General features: G+C 47.6%; 1 protein-coding gene across 4 annotated transcripts in view; it reads right to left on the bottom strand.

Annotated features, from left to right (window-relative positions):
• Positions 1–22434, bottom strand: part of TCERG1 (transcription elongation regulator 1) — a 239577-nt gene that overhangs the window by 115786 nt on the left and 101357 nt on the right. For all 4 annotated transcript variants that reach the window (XM_063928109.1, XM_063928106.1, XM_063928107.1 and 1 more), the window contains 2 exons: positions 5419–5508; positions 4678–4796 (listed from right to left, as the gene is read on the bottom strand). In XM_063928109.1, coding sequence (XP_063784179.1) covers positions 4678–4796; positions 5419–5508 — 209 coding nt within the window. The remainder of the gene's footprint in view (positions 1–4677; positions 4797–5418; positions 5509–22434) is intronic.

Raw genomic sequence — 22434 nt, forward strand, 5'->3', positions numbered from 1 at the left:
ATGCATTTATTTTAGCCATAAAAGGTTTTCTATCGATTTATTGCGTCTCAGGGCGCTGCCCCCCCAGCGCCCTGCACCCTCAGTGACCGGAGTGTGAAGTGTGCTGAGAGCAATGGCGCACAGCTGCGGTGCTGTGCGCCTACCTTTATCTGAAGACAGGAAAGTCTTCTGCCGCCGATTTTTCCGGACCTCTTCGCTCTTCTGGCTCTGTAAGGGGGCCGGCGGTGCGGCTCCGGTGACCCATCCAGGCTGAACCTGTGATCGTCCCTCTGGAGCTAATGTCCAGTAGCCTAAGAAGCCCAATCCACTCTGCACGCAGGTGAGTTCGCTTCTTCTCCCCTTAGTCCCTCGATGCAGTGAGCCTGTTGCCAGCAGGTCTCACTGAAAATAATAAACCAAAACTAAAACTTTCACAAAGAGCTCAGGAGAGCCCCTAGTGTGCACCCTTCTCGTCGGGCACAGAAAATCTAACTGAGGCTTGGAGGAGGGTCATAGGGGGAGGAGCCAGTGCACACCAGGTGATCCTAAAGCTTTCTTTAGATGTGCCCTGTCTCCTGCGGAGCCGCTATTCCCCATGGTCCTTACGGAGTTCCCAGCATCCACTAGGACGTCAGAGAAATGTTATTATTAGTGACACGTCAGGTTATTTAATTATAAAAACGTGGACCCAGGTGTTATCTGTGATGCCGGGAATTGCTTTGTTTAGCTGACAGCACCGTGTTTTTTAATTGTTGTATGTGTTTATTTGTTTTGTTAAGTGTGATCAGTGTCATATTTTCCTGTGATGTTATGCCTAGAGCACAGCGTGCAAAACTAACCCTCGGGTTGTTTTGATTACAATGGTTACCTAGCAACGCTGACCTCACTTTTCTGGATTGGCTCCCTGCCCGGCGCAGCCTACTGACGTCATCGCTCCGGGACGAGTGCGCTCGTTCTGACGGACGGGGCGCAGGCGCGGGACAGGTGAGTCTAATCCTGGTACTGAGTACCTACTTGGGTGGGTATATAAGTGTATTCTGTGTGAAATGTACTTGTGTATGATTTGTCCCTGAAGACGGGGCGCAGTCCCCGAAACGGCGTAGGACCGGATTAAAGACTTTTTTATCTTACTACAAGTCTGCTGAGTGCCGCCGATTCCCTTTCTCATATATATATATATATATATATATATATATATATATATATATATATATATATATATATATATATATATATAATTATTTTTTTTAGGCAGCATGAGGTGCGGCAACCAATCATGACACTGTTAAAAGCGGCTTTTGGCAAATAAAGGCCACTTTTAACAGTGTCATGATTGGAGCGCCGCACCTCATGCTGCCTATTTACCTCTCCCAGCAAAGGGCACCCAGCCTATTGTGGAATGTAAGTGGATGTGCCAGGCTCGTTTGCCTTCACACACATACTGTATATATCATTGATCTGTGTGTATAAAAAAAAAAAAGAATACATGTATGTATGTCACTTAAACTACATAATACACACACACACACACACACTACTATACATACATATCATACCATACATACATGCCACACACATATGCTATGGTACATACAAACATACCAGGGACCCAGAGGAGGAGACTGATGGCGACCACGGCACTGCAGTGCATACGGATTGTGAGGGAGGGAGCCGCTTTGTCCGAGACAGATCATGAACTGCAACTGCATGCTGCAAGGACTGAGCCCTGCTATCAGAGCTCCCGGCAGGTGCGGTTAGTTTTCAGACAGAGACACTACTGTCTCCGTCTCAGAAAACAGGAATTCGGCTCAGGTCCCCAGAAATCCCTCCTGCATGCGCGACTGCCCCTCACCAGTCGCTCTCCGCCCTTCCATACTCACACCACTGTCCACTGACATGCAGCGGACGGGCTCTGGGCGCCTGTGCGCTAGCTCCGCTCCCTGTCGCTGCGGTCGGGGGGGATTATGCAGCATTAGCTCTTGTCCTCCAACCGCATTGCTGCCGCCGATACAGGGTTGACAGGGGCAGCCGGGCGGTGATAGACTGCCGCAACTGCCCCTGAACCTCCTCCCAGCTCCACTGCCACCCGCTGACAGGGATCCTACCCAGCTGACAGTGACGATGAAGAAGTAGGCAGACACAGCTGCCACTGTACCTTCTCCAGCTCCGCCGTAACACCACTGCTGGAGGTCCCGGTGTGACAGGGGCAGCAGGGATAAACTGCTGCAGCTGCCCCTGAACCTCCTCCTGGCACCCGCTCCACAGTGTCACAGGGTCAGCCCAGCCGGCAGTTATGGTGACAGAAGTAGGTGGACACTGCTAGCCAGTGTCCGCCTACTTATCTTTCAGTTGGGGGGAAAGTTCCCCCTACACCTGAATGATTAGTTGGGAAAATCAAATCAAACAGGTTTGATTTTCCCATCTATTTGGACCAGCGTGTTGCTCCCACACACTGCTAGATTATCGTTCCAACCAGCTAAAAAGTTGGCTGGTTGGAACAATATCGTTCTGATGTATGGCTAGCATTAGACAGGAACTTCTGGAAGCCGGTCCACATGCAGACACCAATTAGGAAAAGAGGAGAGAGTTGCACTCTTGTGTTACTCCACCTCCTGGGGTCGGTCAACAGGCTGTCTCCATTGGCAGGGATACCTTACTTGAGGCAATTAATTAGGAGCCCCCCCCCCCTTCCTTCCAATCCTGTAGCATGAAGAGATAAACAATACTGAATTCTTCGTATACTACAATGGGAAGTTGAGTATATGCTGTCTGCATAATACAATTTGACTATGTCTATTGAAAAAGCCTGGTGAGTGCTCCGCTTGCTGTTTCTCTCTCTCTCTCTATATATCTATATCTAATATACAGGCTCATCTGGCTACATGTCACTCAAATTAAACTGAGGTCAGACATGGTATAGAGGGGGAGAAACCATGTAAAATTCATCTAAGATTTATACCACCAGTTTAAGGAGGGCACCAACCGACTGCATACCACATGCAGAACGGTTTGAAGCAGTGTGGTTTATGCAATCCATTTGATCCTGAACGGATTCCTTTAATTTTGTCCTACCCCTTTATTTCATTAGTATTCTCCCGTAACGAAAATACAGTCAACCCCACTACTAATCTTAATATAGCAAAACTAAGTATGATGAATTTGTTCACATTTTGGTCACAATATTGAAACTTGTGGCTGTGTTCCTCATTTTATGCAAGCCCTTACACTACCATGTATGCTTTAAACGCCAATAAACTGCAGTCATTTCCTAGGTCTTACATCTAGACTTGGGCTGGTTGTTAAAGAGTGCAGTCTTTGCAGATAGGGCGCATAGCTTTTAATTCACATTTTCTCTTGTTTAACAGGTTTTCCATTTATTTAAGTTGCTTCAAACAAAACACATTATTGTAAATATTGCAATGCACAGACAACTATATCAATTGCATATTAAAATTTGCTTTTTGAAGTTAACACTGCTGACAAGCACAATGGTGAACCTGGATTGCCGGCACTGAGAGAATAAGTATTGTAAAATGATACTAAAATAATTTCACAAGCGCAGACACTACTACTGCAAGCATAGATAATCACTCTGCTTTCACAGCTATTGATCTCCTGGTTCTAGTTTCCCAGAAAAATCATCACTAAATTATATGGAGGTCTAAGGGAACACTTATAAGAACATAGTGGTAGATGCACTATAGCGGCGCATATAATGCCGCTATAGCTCTTCCTGCTTTGCCTCATTACCGAGGCGACGCAGGAAAGTACATCGACGAGATGCAAGAACATCTCGTTTGCCAGATCAGGGAAGTAAAAAACTCCCCCCTCCGGCGATCCCCACTACAGAGTCTGTGTCGCTCAATCTCCCCCACCCCCAGCTAACTCCAGGGTGCATGCGCAACATCTCCCTGCTGTGGAGATAGGGCAACGATAGCTGCAGGTTTGCCATGTATATCAGTGTGTTATCTTTTAGATAGCACCGCCGCAGTAATACATGGAGAAGTGGTTTCAGTGTACAAAACGTGCGCTGATACCACTTCTCCCCCATATCAACGCTTCTTACATCTACCCCGTAGTGAGTTATGCTGCAAGAAAACATATACCTTCAGCACATGGGTACACACATGGTCGATGTCACTGACCTATCTAATGATTGGCAAATGCAACCATGCTTACCAATTGTCTGCCCGATGTGTTGTGGCTCACGTCACAACTGGTCAGCCATTTAAATGTGCCCACCCAGTAGATAATGTCAGTCACCAGCTGTCGGACCACAGCCAGATGCACCAATATATCTGTAGATATATCGGACATCGGCTGTGCTGCACGGCTGGCACAACTGGTCTATGAATGATGTTGTGCAGACATATCGGGGGTACACATCCACTGACAGGCTCGCAATAAATCGTCCATTCGCTCGATCGGCCGATTTATCCGCCAGCTTTACACTCTGCTGAAGCCAGGGCAAAGTGAGAGCTTTGGTCTATGTTGAAAGTAGTAGCTTTAATTTCTACAACACATGTGCGTGTGTCCCTTTGCAGTTCTTCCAGCACCATATTATAGGCCTAGGGAGCTAAACAAAATACGAAACCTATAGTTTGCATAACTCTGTATGAATTATTTTTCATCTTCCGTAACGTGTGATCAGATCACATTTTACATTTCAGTGCACAGCTATTCAAATATGGGACAAACCTAGCATTAAACTTCCCTTCCTCCACCATTTTCTTGAAGTCTTCCTTTGATTGCATAATCTTGTTTTTCTTTTCTCTTCTTTCCTCCTCCGCCCTAGTTTTCACATACTGATCAAACACCTATGGATATAGATATTGACATCACTGTGAAATTATTTACTTAACAGTAGGCAGAAGAGATCAGTGGTTAAGTATGGACAATTACTGTAAAATTCTGATGACTATACTGGCAGGGTGCTACAAAACAAGATTGCAAATTACTTACTACAACTATCAAATGACCTAATTCTTTTACCCATAGGATATCTGTCATGTAACAAAATAATACTTATCTAGTGCTAACAAAACCCCTAACTTGACAGTAATGGATTTATCACATGTGCATACATGTACCTATGCACTCTGGCTCATACACCAAATTAAGGCGTTTTCTTACATATATACAATCTTTGAAGAATTGGTGGGGGGTCAATAATTTTGCCATGCACACCAGACCGCTTCAAAGAATATGAAATGGCAGGAAGCCATTAAAGGACAGACCATATAAGTAATCAATTTGTTTTCAGCCAATTGATGAGACAATACACAAATTATAAAGCAATTCTGACAAGATTAGGGAAACTTCATTATTCAATACAATTCTTTATACAACTTGGACTGTATTTTGGATTTATGGGGCTTCCAAAACCTGCAGTATTTGTCCAACAACTACCCCTCCCCAAATTTCTGTGTGTTATTTTACCTGTTTTCTTTCCTTGGGATTGAGGAGTAAATAGCGAGGGTCAAACACAATCTTGTGGAGCTCCTTTTCCCAAGTGGAAAACGCAGATACCTTTATAAAGAAACAAAATAGAAGACAGGAGCCAAAGCATTAAGATTGATTTGTACAATAAATGATAAACTAGGTGCCTCAGTGTGTGGGGTTTGGATGTAAACCTACATGACATCTGTGGGAGGAGGACAGAGCAGAAAGCGTTTAAGTTTTCATCACTAATAAATGATGACCAGTGGGAGGTTAGAATGGCAAATTTTCAACACTAATTGGCTTTGAACACTGCTCTATAATTATACAGAGGTAACAAACCACTAATAACTCATTAAAATAACCACTACTGAGCGACATTTAAAAGACTCTTCAAAAGCAAACCTTGAAGTTGAAATAATGTGCCTGTTAAGGGCTGAAGACACATAACCCTTTCATTGCCCAAAAAGCCAGTACTGTAAGGATATTCATTGCAGGTGTCTCCTGGCTGGGCAGTACAAAAGGTACATTTACAAATACATGGCAAAACTAGCATTTAAAACTAAACCCAATTAAACTTTTGATTTTATTTAATTGGGTACATGTAGCCATCATTAACATTTTAAAATAACGAATATTCCTTACAAAAAGAAGCTTTTCAACTACATTACAAAGTGTGCACTTGGCTTGAGCCCACAACATGAGCTAATATGGATGAACTGTAACAGTAAAGAGAGAAGGTCTTCAGAGGCATGCTCCCAAACATCTGCATTACCGCACATCCATAGTGCCAGCTTCTTCTGCACTAGGAACGTCATGAAATGGAACCAATGGGGGAGGGGGGGATTCATTCAATACCTTTACTTTTGGATTAAATCTTACATGTAATATATTTTACATGCTGTCCAAAGATACACATAGTGTAATTAAAAAGTTTCTTAATACAAAGAATTCATCACCCATTGTAAAATGTTAATGTACAAAATAAATAATAAGATTTTACTCACCGGTAAATCTATTTCTCGTAGTCCGTAGTGGATGCTGGGGACTCCGTAAGGACCATGGGGAAAAGACGGCTCCGCAGGAGACTGGGCACATCTAAAGAAAGATTTAGGACTATCTGGTGTGCACTGGCTCCTCCCCCTATGACCCTCCTCCAAGCCTCAGTTAGGAACTGTGCCCGGAAGAGCTGACACAATAAGGAAGGATTTTGAATCCCGGGTAAGACTCATACCAGCCACACCAATCACACCATATAACACGTGATAGGAACCCCGGTTAACAGTATGATAACAATTGGAGCCTCTGAAGAGATGGCTCACAACAAAACCCGATTTTTGTAACAATAACTATGTACAAGTATTGCAGACAATCCGCACTTGGGATGGGCGCCCAGCATCCACTACGGACTACGAGAAATAGATTTACCGGTGAGTAAAATCTTATTTTCTCTGACGTCCTAGTGGATGCTGGGGACTCCGTAAGGACCATGGGGATTATACCAAAGCTCCCAAATGGGCGGGAGAGTGCGGATGACTCTGCAGCACCGAATGAGAGAACTCCAGGTCCTCCTCAGCCAGGGAATCAAATTTGTAGAATTTAGCAAACGTGTTTGCCCCTGACCAAGTAGCTGCTCGGCAAAGTTGTAAAGCCGAGACCCCTCGGGCAGCCGCCCAAGATGAGCCCACCTTCCTTGTGGAATGGGCTTTTATTGATTTAGGCTGCGGTAATCCTACCGCAGAATGCGCCAGCTGAATAGTGCTACAAATCCAGCGCGCAATAGACTGCTTAGAAGCAGGAGCACTCAGCTTGTTGGGTGCATACAGGATAAACAGCGAGTCAGTTTTTCTGACTCCAGCCGTCCTGGAACATAAATTTTCAGGGCCCTGACTACGTCCAGCAACATGGAATCCTCCAAGTCCCTAGTAGCCGCAGGCACCACAATAGGTTGGTTCAAGCGAAAAGCTGAGACCACCTTCGGGAGAAACTGAGGGCGAGTCCTCAATTCTGCCCTATCCATCTGGAAAATCAGATAAGGGCTTTTTCAAGACAAAGCCGCCAAATCTGAAACCCGCCTGGCCGAAGCCAGGGCCAACAGTATGACCACTTTCCACGTGAGATATTTTAATTCCACAGTCTTAAGTGGTTCGAACCAATGTGATTTCAGGAATGCCAAAACCACATTGAGATCCCAAGGTGCCACTGGGGGCACAAAAGGAGGCTGAATATGCAGAACTCCTTTGACAAAAGTCTGAACTTCAGGCAGCGAAGCCAGTTCTTTCTGGAAGAAAATCGACAGAGCCGAAATCTGGACCTTGATGGACCCCAATTTGAGGCCCAACGTCACCCCTGCTTGCAGGAAGTGTAGGAATCGACCCAGTTGAAATTCCTCCTTCGGGGCCTTCATGGCCTCACACCAAGCAACATATTTCCGCCAAATGTGGTAATAATGTCTTGCGGTGACATCCTTCCTGGCTTTGATCAGGGTAGGGATGACTTCCTCCGGAATACCCTTTTCCTTTAGGATCCGGTGTTCAACCGCCATGCCGTCAAACGCAGCCGCGGTAAGTCTTGGAACAGACAGGGTCCCTGCTGCAGCAGGTCTTGTCTGAGCGGCAGAGGCCAAGGGTCCTCTGCCAGCATCTCTTGAAGTTCCGGGTACCAAGCTCTTCTTGGCCAATCCGGAACCATGAGTATGGTTTTCACTCCTCGCATTCTTATTATTCTCAGCACCCTGGGTATGAGAGGTAGAGTAGGAAACACATAAACCGACTGGTACACCCACGGTGTCACTAGAGCGTCCACAGCGATCGCCTGAGGGTCCCTTGACCTGGCGCAATATCTTTTCAACTTTTTGTTGAGGCGGGACGCCATCATGTTCACCCGTGGTCATTCCCAATGGTTTACCCGCATTTGGAAAACTTCTGGAAGAAGTCCCCATTCTCCCGGGTGTAGGTCGCCCATCGGAGAATCCATGTGGCTTCTGCCATCGCCATCCTGCTTCTTGTGCCGCCCTGTCTGTTTACATGGGCGACCGCCGTGATGTTGTCTGAATGGATCAGTACCGGCTGGTTCTGAAGCAGGGGCCTTGCTTGGCTTAGGGCATTGTAAATGGCCCTTAGCTCCAGAATAATTATGTGAAGCGAAATCTCCTTGGAAATTTCTTCCCTGTGTGACTGCACCCCAGCCCCGAAGGCTGGCCTCCGTGGTCACCAGGACCCAGTCCTGTATTCCGAATCTGCGGCCCTCTAGTAGATGAGCCCTCTGCAGCCACCACAGCAGCGACACCCTGTTTCTTGCCGACAGGGTTATCCGCTGTTGTATCTGTAGATGGGACCCGGACCATTTGTCCCACAGGTCCCACTGGAACGTCCTTGCGTGGAACCTTCCGAATGGAATTATGCTTCGTACGAAGCTACCATTTTTTTCAGGACTCGTGTGCTTCCACTGGAAGAAACACTCTTTTCTGGTCTGTGTCCAGAATCATTCCCAGGAACAGAAGACGTGTCGTCGGGACCAGCTGTGACTTTGGAATATTGAGAATCCAGTCGTGCTGTTGTAGCACTTCCCGAGAGAGTGCTACCCCTACTACCAACTGTTCTTTGGACCTCGCCTTTATCAGGAGATCGTCCAAGTACGGGATAATAAAAACTTCCTTCTTGCGAAGGAGTATCATCATTTCGGCCGTTACCTTGGTAAAGACGTTTGGTGCCGTGGACAACTCCAACGGCAGCGTCTGGAACTGATAGTGACAGTCCTGTACCACACATCTGAGGTACTCCTGGTGAGGAGGGTAAATGGGGACACGCAGGTACGCATCCTTGATGTCCAGGGAGACCCTGTAATCCCCCTCGTCCAGGCTCGTAATAACCGCCCTGAGCGATTCCATCTCGAACTTGAATCTTCTGATATAAAAGTTCAAGTATTTTAATTTTAAGATGGGTCTCACCGAACCGTTCTGTTTCGGTACCACAACCATTGTGGAATAGTAACCCCTTCCTTGCTGAAGGAGGGGCACCTTGACAATCACTTGTTGTGATTATAGTGTTGAATAGCCACCAACACCGCCTCCCTGGCAGATGGAGTTGCCGGTAAGGCAGATTTCAGGAAACGGCGGGGGAAAGAACGTCTCGAACTCCAGCCTGTACCCCTGAGATACTACTTGAAGGACCCAGGGATCCATGTGAGAGAGCCCACTGGGCGCTGAAATTTTTGAGACGACTCCCCACCGTACCCGGGTCCGCCTGAGCAGCCCCAACGTCATGCTGTGGACTTACCGGACGAGAGGACTTCTGCTCTTGGGAACTAGCTGTGCGCTGCAGCTTTTTCCTCTACCTTTGCCTCTCGGCAGAAAGGATGAGCCTCTAGCCTTCTTGCTTTTCTGGGGCCGAAAGGACTGTACTTGATGATACGGTGCTTTCCTTTGTTGTGGGGTAGCCTGTGGCAAAAAAGTCGATTTCCCAGCAGTAGCTGTGGAAACGAGGTCTGAAAGACCATCCCCAAACAGTTTTACCCCCTTATAGGGCAAAACTTCCATGTGCCGATTCGAGTCGGCATCGCCTGACCATTGCCGAGTCCATAACCTCCGTCTGGCGGCAATGGACCTAGCGCTTATTTTTGATGCCAGCCGGCAAATATCCCTCTGTGCATCACGCATGTATAAGACCACGTCTTTTATATGCTCTATTGTCAGCAAAATATTGTCCCTATCCATAGTTATTTTCCGACAGGGAATCTGACCACGCAGCGGGAGCACTGCACATCCATGCCGAAGCAATGGCTGGTCGCAATATAATGCCCGAGTGTGTGACTATATCTTTCAGGGTAACCCCCTGCTTTTTATCAGCAGGTTCCTTCAGGGCGGCCGTATCCGGAGACGGTAGTGCCACCTTTTCTGATAAGCGTGTAAGCGCTGTATCTACCCTATGGGGTGTTTCCCAACGTGACCTATCCTCTGGCGGGAAAGGGTACGCTGCCAATAACCGTTTAGAAATTATCAATTTCTTACCGGGGGAAGACCACGCTTCCTCACACACCTCATTTAATTTCTCAGATGCAGGAAAAACTACTGGTAGTTTTCTGTCACCAAACATAATACCCTTTTATGTGGTACCTGGGGTATTATCATAAATGTGTAATACATTTTTCATTGCCTCAATCATGTAACGGGTGGACCTATTTGGAGGGTACACTAGTCTCATCGTCGTCGACACTGGAGTCGGTATCCGTGTCGACATCTGTTTCTGCCATCTGAGGTAGCGGGCGTTTTTAGAGCCCCCCATGACATTTGAGACGCTGGAACAGGCACAAGCTGAGTAGCCGGCTGTTCTGTGTCGTCGACCTTTTGTGTAAGGAGTTGACACTTTCACGTAATCCTTCCATAAGTCCAACCACACCGGTGTCGATCCTGCAGGGGGTGACATCATATTTACAGGCATTCGCTCCGCCTCCACATCATTATCCTCCTCATACATGTCGACACAGCCGTACCGACACACAGCATACACACAGGGAATGCTCTGACAGAGGACAGGACCCCACAAAGCCCTTTGGGGAGACAGAGGGAGAGTATGCCAGCACACACCAGGGCGCTATATATCACAGGGATATCACATATAAAGAGTGTTTTCCCTTATAGCTGCCTATATATATTGTATACTGCACCTAAATTGTGCCCCCCCTCTCTTTTTAACCCTTTCTGTAGTGTATTGACTGCAGGGGAGAGCCAGGGAGCTTCCCTCCAACGGAGCTGTGAGAGAAAAATGGCGCCAGTGTGCTGAAGGAGATAGCTCCGCCCCTTTTTCGCGGACTTTCTCACGCATTTTTATGGATTCTGGCAGGGGTTAAAAAGCACCTATATAGCCTCTGGGGCTATATATGGTGCCAGTTTGCCAGCCAAGGTGTCAGTATTGCTGCTCAGGGCGCCCCCCCCCCCCCCCAGCGCCCTGCACCCATCAGTGACCGGAGTGTGAGGTGTGCATGAGGAGCAATGGCGCACAGCTGCAGTGCTGTGCGCTACCTTGGAGAAGACAGAAGTCTTCAGCCGCCGATTTTCCGGACCACCTTCTTGCTTCTGGCTCTGTAAGGGGGGCGGCGGCGCGGCTCCGGGAACGGACGACGAGGTCGGGTCCTGTGTTCGATCCCTCTGGAGCTAATGGTGTTCAGTAGCCTAAGAAGCCCAAGCTACCACCACTTAGGTAGGTTCGCTTCTTCTCCCCTTAGTCCCTCGATGCAGTGAGCCTGTTGCCAGCAGGTCTCACTGAAAATAAAAAACCTAACAAACACTTTCTTCCTAGGAGCTCAGGAGAGCCCCTAGTGTGCATCCAGCTCAGCCGGGCACAGAAATCTAACTGAGGCTTGGAGGAGGGTCATAGGGGGAGGAGCCAGTGCACACCAGATAGTCCTAAATCTTTCTTTAGATGTGCCCAGTCTCCTGCGGAGCAGTCTATTCCCCATGGTCCTTACGGAGTCCCCAGCATCCACTAGGACGTCAGAGAAAATGTAAATACAAAGAGGAAAATGCATTTTCACACCACCATTAAACAAAGCCACAAAGTGGAATTAATATTAAGTTTGTGCTGTTTAGGACCACAACAATGTTTACAAATAAAGTTACTGAGCCCATTCTAAATCTGTTCTAATGGTGTACACATGGTGAGATTTTTTCTTTCGATTTTGACTATATAGTCAAAATCGCAAGAAAAGTTAATGCAAATCGCAAGGTGTTATGCCACTTACGATCCCGATTCAATCCCGATGCGCGGTCCCGGCAGGTCGGCATCGCAAGAAAAGATAGACTGTGCAGGCAAGTCAATCCTTGCTAGATCGGTGTACTATCTAGTTTATCTCACATGTCAATGACCTCTCACATAAGCCAAAATCGTAAGCACACATAGTCCATATCTCAAGAAAAGTTAGTCAAAATCCGGGGTGCTGGGCTCCGGGGAATTCAGGGGAAATCGCAAAGTGAAAATCGGGCATAGCACTGATCTCACTGTGTGTACACACCACAAGGCTATCCAATACCCCTTTCACACCAAAATCCCAGATTTGATCCTGGTTAGTGAACATGGTTTCAACCCGTGCTACAGTTGCTCAAACCCCTTTTCACACAGCATGTTGGACTGGGGTTATTCCAGAGTTTTCACCTCTCACGCTGCACACGTCTTCCCTGCAAAACTGCGAGTCATTAAAAGTGAACGCTACAGGTTCAGAAAGATGACTCATGAAAAGTGAGCACCAATGAACCCCTTTCACACTGCACATACCCAGGAATAACCCTGGTAATGACCAGGGTAGCAGGACCCAGGACACTTAAACCGGGTTGATCCTTCCACACTGACACAAGCCCCTTAACATAGTACTTTTATGGGTGTTAAGGCTATCGGGGGAATTTTGGAGTACAAGTCAATAGCCCCAGGCATTAAAGCCAGTGGCTACATCCCGGTTTCCCCCTCAGTAATTCTAAACTAAGTCTGCTAGGAGGGGCATAGAGTGGAGGAGCCAGCACACACTAATGATTTCTTAAAGTGCAAGGCTCCAAAGGACCCGATCTATACCCCATGGTACTAATAAAGTCACCCCAGTATCCACTAGGACGTTGGAGAAAATAAGATTTTACTTACCGATAAATCTATTTCTCATAGTCCGTAGTGGATGCTGGGGACTCCGTCAGGACCATGGGGAATAGCGGCTCCGCAGGAGACAGGGCACAAAAGCAAGCTTTTAGGATCACATGGTGTGTACTGGCTCCTCCCCCTATGACCCTCCTCCAAGCCTCAGTTAGGTACTGTGCCCGGACGAGCGTACACAATAAGGAAGGATCTTGAATCCCGGGTAAGACTCATACCAGCCACACCAATCACACCGTACAACTTGTGATCTGAACCCAGTTAACAGTATGATAACAAAGAAGTAGCCTCTAAAAAAAGATGGCTCACAACAATAATAACCCGATTTTTGTAACAATAACTATGTACAAGTAATGCAGACAATCCGCACTTGGGATGGGCGCCCAGCATCCACTACGGACTATGAGAAATAGATTTATCGGTAAGTAAAATCTTATTTTCTCTAACGTCCTAGTGGATGCTGGGGACTCCGTCAGGACCATGGGGATTATACCAAAGCTCCCAAACGGGCGGGAGAGTGCGGATGACTCTGCAGCACCGAATGAGAGAACTCCAGGTCCTCCTCAGCCAGGGTATCAAATTTGTAGAATTTTACAAACGTGTTCCCCCCTGACCACGTAGCTGCTCGGCAAAGTTGTAAAGCCGAGACCCCTCGGGCAGCCGCCCAAGATGAGCCCACCTTCCTTGTGGAATGGGCATTTACAGATTTTGGCTGTGGCAGGCCTGCCACAGAATGTGCAAGCTGAATTGTACTACAAATCCAACGAGCAATAGTCTGCTTAGAAGCAGGAGCACCCAGCTTTTTGGGTGCATACAATATAAACAGCAAGTCAGACTTTCTGACTCCAGCCGTCCTGGAATTATATATATATATATTTTCAGGGCCCTGACAACGTCTAGCAACTTGGAGTCCTCCAAGTCCCTAGTAGCCGCAGGCACCACAATAGGTTGTTTCAGGTGAAACGCTGACACCACCTTAGGAAGAAACTGGGGACGAGTCCGCAGTTCTGCCCTGTCCGAATGGAAAATCAAATATGGGCTTTTGTAAGACAAAGCCGCCAATTCTAACACTCGCCTGGCCGAGGCCAGGGCCAACAGCATGGTCACTTTCCATGTGAGATATTTCAAATCCACAGATTTGAGCGGTTCAAACCAATATGATTTGAGGAATCCCAACACTACGTTGAGATCCCACGGTGCCACTGGAGGCACAAAAGGGGCTGTATATGCAATACTCCCTTGACAAATGTCTGGACTTCAGGAACTGAAGCCAATTCTTTCTGGAAGAAAATCTACAGGGCCGAAACTTGAACCTTAATGGACCCCAATTTGAGGCTCATAGACACTCCTGTTTGCAGGAAGTGCAGAAATCGACCTAGTTGAAATTTCTTCGTGGGGCCTTCCTGGCATCACCCACGCAACATATTTTCACCACATGTGGTGATAACGTTGTGCGGTCACCTCCTTCCTGGCTTTGACCAGGGTAGGAATGACCTCTTCCGGAATGCCTTTTCCCTTAGGATCCGGCGTTCAACCGCCATGCCGTCAAACGCAGCCGCGTTAAGTCTTGGAACAGACATGGTACTTGCTGAAGCAAGTCCCTTCTTAGCTCCCGAGGCCATTAGTCCTCTGTGAGCATCTCTTGAAATTCCGGGTACCAAGTCCCTCTTGGCCAATCCGGAGCCACGAGTATAGTTCTTACTCCTCTACGTCTTATAATTCTCAATACCTTGGTTATGAGAAGCAGAGGAGGGAACACATACACCGACTGTTACACCCGCGGTGTTACCAGGACATCCACAGCTATCGCCTGAAGGTCTCGTGACCTGGCGCAATACCTGTCCCGTTTTTTGTTCGGGCGGGATGCCATCATGTCCACCTTTGGTCTTTCCCAACGGTTCACAATCATGCGGAAAACTTCCCGATGAAGTTCCCACTCTCCCGGGTGGAGGTCGTGCCTGCTGAGGAAGTCTGCTTCCCAGTCGTCCACTCCCGGAATGAACACTGCTGACAGTGCTATCACATGATTTTCCGCCTAGCGAAAAATCCTTGCAGTTTTGCCACTGCCCTCCTGCTTCTTGTGCCGCCCTTTCTGTTTACGTGGGCGACTGCCGTGATGTTATCCCACTGGATCAATACCGGCTGACCTTGAAGCAGAGGTCTTGCTAAGTTTAGAGCATTATAAATTTGCTCTTAGCTCCAGTATATTTATGTGGAGAGAATTCTCCAGACTTGATCACACTCCCTGGAAATTTTTTCCCTGTGTGACTGCTCTCCAGCCTCTCAGGCTGGCCTCCGTGGTCACCAGCACCCAATCCTGAATGCCGAATCTGCGGCCCTCTAGAAGATGAGCACTCTGTAATCACCACAGGAGAGACACCCTTGTCCTTGGATATAGGGTTATCCGCTGATGCATCTGAAGATGCGATCCGGACCATTTGTCCAGCAGATCCCACTGAAGAGTTCTTGCGTGAAATCTGCCGAATGGAATCGCTTCGTAATAAGCCACCATTTTTACCAGGACTCTTGTGCAATGATGCACTGACACTTTTCCTGGTTTTAGGAGGATCCCGATTAGCTCGGATAACTCCCTGGCTTTCTCCTCTGGGAGAAACACCTTTTTCTGGACTGTGTCCAGAATCATCCCTAGGACCAGCAGACGTGTCGTCGGAACAACTGCGGTTTTGGAATATTTAGAATCCACCCGTGTTGTCGTAGAACTACTTGAGATAGTGCTACTCCGACCTCCAACTGTTCTCTGGACCTTGTTCTTATCAGGAAGTCGTCCATTTTCTTTGAAGACGAATCCTCATTTCGGGCATTACCTTGGTAAGGACCCGGGGTGCCTTGGACAATCCAACGGCATCGTCTGAAACGGATAGTGACAGTTCTGTACCACGAACCTGAGGTACCCTCGGTGAGAAAAGCAAATTATTTTTTTTTGGGACATGGAGGTAAGCATCCCTGATGTCCCGGGACACCATATAGTCCCCTTCTTCCCGGTTCGCTATCACTGCTCTGAGTGACTCCATCTGGATTTGAACTTTTGTAAGTGTTCAAATATTTCAGATTTAGAATAGGTCTCACCTAGCCTTCTGGCTTCAGTACCACCATATAGTGTGGAATAATACCCCTTTCCTTGTTGTAGGAGGGGTACTTTGATTATCACCTGCTGGGAATACAGCTTGTGAATTGTTTTCAATACTGCCTCCCTGTCGGAGGGAGACATTGGTACAGCAGACTACAGGAACCTGCGAGGGGGAAACGTCTCGACATTCCAATCTGTACCCCTTGGATACTACTTGTAGGATCCAGGGGTCCTGTACGGTCCCAGCGTCATGCTGAGAACTTGGTAGAAGCGTTGGAGGGCTTCTGTTCCTGGGAATGGGCTGCCAGCTGCAGTCTTCTTCCCTTTCCTCTATCCCTGGGCAGATATGACTCTTATAGGGACGAAAGGACTGAGGCTGAAAAGACGGTGTCTTTTTCTGCAGAGATGTGACTTAGGGTAAAAAACGGTGGATTTTCCAGCAGTTGCCGTGACCACCAGGTCCCATGGACCGACCCCAAATAACTCCTCCCCTTTATACGGCAATACATCTTTGTGCCGTTTGGAATCTGCATCACCTGACCACTGTCGTGTCCATAAACATCTTCTTGCAGATATGGACATCGCATTTACTCTTGATGCCAGAGTGCAAATATCCCTCTGCGCATCTCGCATATATAGAAATGCATCCTTTAAATGCTCTATAGTCAATAAAATACTGTCCCTGTCAAGGGTATCAATATTTTTAGTCAGGGAATCCGACCAAGCCACCTCAGCTCTGCACATCCAGGCTGAGGCGATCGCTGGTCGCAGTATAACACCAGCATGTGTGTGTATACTTTTTAGGATATTTTCCAGCCTCCTATCAGCTGGCTCCTTAAGTACGGCCCTATCTGTAGATGGTACCGCCACTTGTTCTGATAAGCATGTGAGCGCCTTATCCACCCTAAGGGGTGTTTCCCAACGCGCCCTAACTTCTGGCGGGAAAGGGTATACCGCCAATAATTTTCTATCGGGGGAAACCCACGCATCATCACACACTTCATTTAATTTATCTGATTCAGGAAAAACTACAGGTAGTTTTTTCACATCCCACATAATACCCTTTTTTGTGGTACTTGTAGTATCAGAAATATGTAACACCTCCTTCATTGCCCTTAACGTGTGGCCCTAAAGGAAAATACGTTTGTTTCTTCACCGTCGACACTGAAATCAGTGTCCGTGTCTGGGTCTGTGTCGACCGACTGAGGTAAATGGGCGTTTTACAGCCCCTGACAGTGTTTGAGACGCCTGGGCAGGTACTAATTTGTTCGCCGGCCGTCTCATGTCGTCAACCGGCTTGCAGCGTGTTGACATTATCACGTAATTCCATAAATAAGCCATCCATTCCGGTGTCGACTCCCTAGAGAGTGACATCACCATTACAGGCAATTTGCTCCGCCTCCTCACCAACATTTTCCTCATACATGTCAACACACACGTACCGACATACAGCACACACATAGGGAATGCTCTGATAGAGGACAGGACCCACTAGCCCTTTGGGGAGACAGAGGGAGAGTTTGCCAGCACACACCAAAACGCTATAATTATATAGGGACAACCTTTATATAAGTGTTCCTCCCTTATAGCATTTAATATATATTCATATCGCCAAATCAGTGCCCCCCCTCTCTGTTTTAACCCTGTTTCTGTAGTGCAGTGCAGGGGAGAGCATGGGAGCCTTCCCACCAGCATTTCTGTGAGGGAAAATGGCGCTGTGTGCTGAGGAGAATAGGCCCCGCCCCCTTTTCGGCGGGCTTCTTCTCCGGAGTTTGTGATATCTGGCAGGGGTTAAATACATCCATATAGCCTCAAGGGCTATATGTGATGTATTTTTCGCCATACAGGTATTATACATTGCTGCCCAGGGCGCCCCCCCCCCCCGCGCCCTGCACCCTCCGTGACCGCTGTGTGAAGTGTGCTGACAACAATGGCGCACAGCTGCAGTGCTGTGCGCTACCTGATGAAGACTGAAAGTCTTCTGCCGCCTGGTTCCGGACCTCTTCAATCTTCAGCATCTGCAAGGGGGGTCGGCGGCGCGGCTCCGGGACGAACCCCAGGGCGAGACCTGTGTTCCGACTCCCTCTGGAGCTAATGGTGTCCAGTAGCCTAAGAAGCCAATCCATCCTGCACGCAGGTGAGTTCACTTCTCTCCCCTAAGTCCCTCGATGCAGTGAGCCTGTTGCCAGCAGGACTCACTGAAAATAAAGAACCTAAAAACTTTTTCTAAGCAACTCTTTAAGAGAGCCACCTAGATTGCACCCTGCTCGGACGGGCACAAAAACCTAACTGGGGCTTGGAGGAGGGTCATAGGGGGAGGAGCCAGTACACACCATGTGATCCTAAAAGCTTGCTTTTGTGCCCTGTCTCCTGCGGAGCCGCTATTCCCCATGGTCCTGACGGAGTCCCCAGCATCCACTAGGACGTTAGAGAAATATATTTTATCATAGAACAACTGATAAGGTCATGGTGTTGCTAGAGGTTAATGAACCCTGGCAGCGAGTAATTTTTTCCACTGTCAGTGAAGTGTTACAAGATGATAAAATGAAAATTTACAGACTTTAAAAGAAAAGGCACATTCAACATACGAATGAACATGAAAAAAAAGAAAAAAAAAAAAGCTATAATGCTATAGCAAAATCCTGCCTGAATCTGGTGTCCAGGTCATGGTCTTTATTGAACCAGAAGACACAGGGGGATATCCATTCAGCCAATAAAATTTTCAGCCATGAAAAAATAAGAATTTACTTACCGATAATTCTATTTCTCGGAGTCCGTAGTGGATGCTGGGGTTCCTGAAAGGACCATGGGGGAATAGCGGCTCCGCAGGAGACAGGGCACAAAAAGTAAAGCTTTAGGATCAGGTGGTGTGCACTGGCTCCTCCCCCTATGACCCTCCTCCAAGCCAGTTAGGTACTGTGCCCGGACGAGCGTACACAATAAGGGAGGAATTTTGAATCCCGGGTAAGACTCATACCAGCCACACCAATCACACCGTACAACTTGTGATCTAAACCCAGTTAACAGTATGATAACAGCGGAGCCTCTGAAAAGATGGCTCACAACAATAATAACCCGATTTTTGTAACTATGTACAAGTATTGCAGATAATCCGCACTTGGGATGGGCGCCCAGCATCCACTACGGACTCCGAGAAATAGAATTATCGGTAAGTAAATTCTTATTTTCTCTATCGTCCTAGTGGATGCTGGGGTTCCTGAAAGGACCATGGGGATTATACCAAAGCTCCCAAACGGGCGGGAGAGTGCGGATGACTCTGCAGCACCGAATGAGAGAACTCCAGGTCCTCTTTTGCCAGGATATCAAATTTGTAGAATTTTACAAACGTGTTCTCCCCTGACCACGTAGCTGCTCGGCAGAGTTGTAATGCCGAGACCTCTCGGGCAGCCGCCCAAGATGAGCCCACCTTCCTTGTGGAATGGGCCTTAACCGATTTAGACTGTGGCAGGCCTGCCTCAGAATGTGCAAGTTGAATTGTGTTACAAATCCAACGAGCAATCGACTGCTTAGAAGCAGGCGCACCCAACTTGTTGGGTGCATACAGTATAAACAGCGAGTCAGATTTTCTGACTCCAGCTGTCCTGGAATATATTTTCAGGGCCCTGACAACTTCTAGCAACTTGGAGTCCTCCAAGTCCCTAGTAGGTGCAAGGCACCACAATAAGCTGGTTCAGGTGAAACACTGACACCACCTTAGGGAGAGAACTGGGGACGAGTCCGCAGCTCTGCCCTGTCCGAATGGACAAACAGATATGGGCTTTTTTTGAGAAAAAACCACCAATTTGACACTCGCCTGGTCCAGGCCAGGGCCAAGAGCATGGTCACTTTTTATGTGAGATGCTGCAAATCCACATATTTGACTGGTTTTAAACCAATGTGATTTGAGAAATCCCAGAACTACGTTGAGATCCCACAGTGCCACTGGAGGCACAAAAAAGGGGTTTGTATATGCAATACTACTCCCTTGACAAACTTCTGGACTTCAGGAACTGAAGCCAATTCTTTCTGGAAGAAAATTTACAGGGCCGAATTTGAACCTTAATGGACCCCAATTTGAGGCCCATAGACACTCCTGTTTGCAGGAAATGCAGGAAACGACCGAGTTGAAATTTCTTTGTGGGGCCTTCCTGGCCTCACACCACGCAACAAATTTTCGCCACACGTGGTGATAATGTTGTGCGGTCACCTCCTTTCTGGCTTTGACCAGGGTAGGAATGACCTCTTCCGGAATGCCTTTTTTCCCTTAGGATCCGGCTTTCCATCGCCATGCCGACAAACGCAGCTGCGGTAAGTCTTGGAACAGACATGGTACTTGCTGAAGCAAGTCCCTTCTTAGCGGCAGAGGCCATAAGACCTCTGTAAGCATCTCTTGAAGTTCCGGGTACCAAGTCCTTCTTGGCCAATCCGGAGCCATGAGTATAGTTCTTACTCCTCTACGTCTTATAATTCTCAGCACCTTAGGTATGAGAAGCAGAGGAGGGAACACATACACCGACTGGTACACCCACGGTGTTACCAGAACGTCCACATCTATTGCCTGAGGGTCCCTTGACCTGGCGCAATACCTGTCCCGTTTTTTGTTCAGACGGGACGCCATCATGTCCACCTTTGGTATTTCCCAACGGTTTACAATCATGTGGAAAAAACTTCTCAATGAAGTTTCCACTCTCCCGGGTGGAGGTCGTGCTGAGGAAGTCTGCTTCCCAGTTTCCATTCCCGGGATGAAAAACTGCTGACAGTGTTATCACATGATTTTCCGCCCAGCGAAAAGTCCTTGCAGTTTCTGCCATTGCCCTCCTGCTTCTTGTGTCGCCCTGTCTGTTTACGTGGGCGACTGCCGTGATGTTTTTCCCACTGGATCAATACCGGCTGACCTTGAAGCAGAGGTCTTGCTAAGCTTAGAGCATTATAAATTTACCCTTAGCTCCAGTATATTTATGTGGAGAAAAGTCTCCATACTTGATCACACTCCCTGGAAATTTTTCCCTTGTGTGACTGCTCCCCAGCCTCTCAGGCTGGGCTCCGTGGTTACCAGCATCCAATCCTGAATGCCGAATCTGCGGCCCTCTAGAAGATGAGCACTCTATAACCACCACAGGAGAGACACCCTTGTCCTTGGATATTGGGTTATCCGCTGATGCATCTGAAGATGCGATCCGGACCATTTGTCCAGCAGATCCCACTGAAAAGTTCTTACGTGAAATCTGCCGAATGGAATTGCTTCGTAGGAAGCCACCATTTTTACCAGGACCCTTGTGCAATGATGCACTGTTTTTAGGAGGTTCCTGACTTGCTCGGATAACTCCCTGGCTTTCTCTTCCGGGAGAAACACCTTTTTCTGGACTGTGTCCAGAATCATCCCTAGGCACAGCAGACGTGTCGTCGGGATCAGCTGCGATTTTGGAATATTTAGAATCCACCCGTGCTGATTGTAGCAGTATCCGAGATAGTGCTACTCCAACCTCCAACTGTTCCCTGGACTATGCCCCTATCAGGAGATCGTCCAAGTAAGGGATAATTAAGACGCCTTTTCTTCGAAGAAGAATCATCAATTCGGCCATTACCTTGGTAAAGACCCCGGGGTGCCGTGGACAATCCAAACGGCAGCGTCTGAAACTGATAGTGACAGTTCTGCACCACGAACCTGAGGTACCCTTAGTGAGAAGGGCAAATTTGGGACATAGAGGTAAGCATCCCTGATGTCCCGGGACACTATATAGTCCCCTTCTTCCTGGTTCGTTATCACTGCTCTGAGTGACTTCATCTTAATTTGAACCTTTGTAAGTGTTCAAAAAAAAATTTTTTTAGAATAAGTCTCACCTAGCCTTCTGGCTTCAGTACCACAATATAGTGTGGAATAATACCCCTTTTCTGTAGTAGGAGGGGTAATTTAATTGTCACCTGCTGGGAACACAGCTTGTGAATTTTTTCCCATACTACCTCCTTGTCGGAGGGAGACTTGGTAAAGCAGACTTCAGGAGCTTGCGAAGGGGAAACGTCTCGACATTCCCATCTGTACCCCCGGGATACTACATGTAGGATCCAGGGGTCCTGTACGGTCTCAGCGCCATGCTGAGAACTTGTCAGACGCGGTGGAACGCTTCTGTTCCTGGGAATAGGCTGCCTGTTGCAGTCTTCTTCCCTTTCCTCTATCCCTGGGCAGATATGATCTTATAGGGACGAGAGGACTGAGGCTGAAAAGACGGTGTCTTTTTCTGCAGAGATGTGACTTAGGGTAAAAAACGGTGGATTTTCCAGCAGTTGCCGTGACCACCA

This window comes from Pseudophryne corroboree, chromosome 6 (assembly GCF_028390025.1).
Source record: "Pseudophryne corroboree isolate aPseCor3 chromosome 6, aPseCor3.hap2, whole genome shotgun sequence".
Classification (NCBI taxonomy): Eukaryota; Metazoa; Chordata; class Amphibia; order Anura; family Myobatrachidae; genus Pseudophryne; species Pseudophryne corroboree.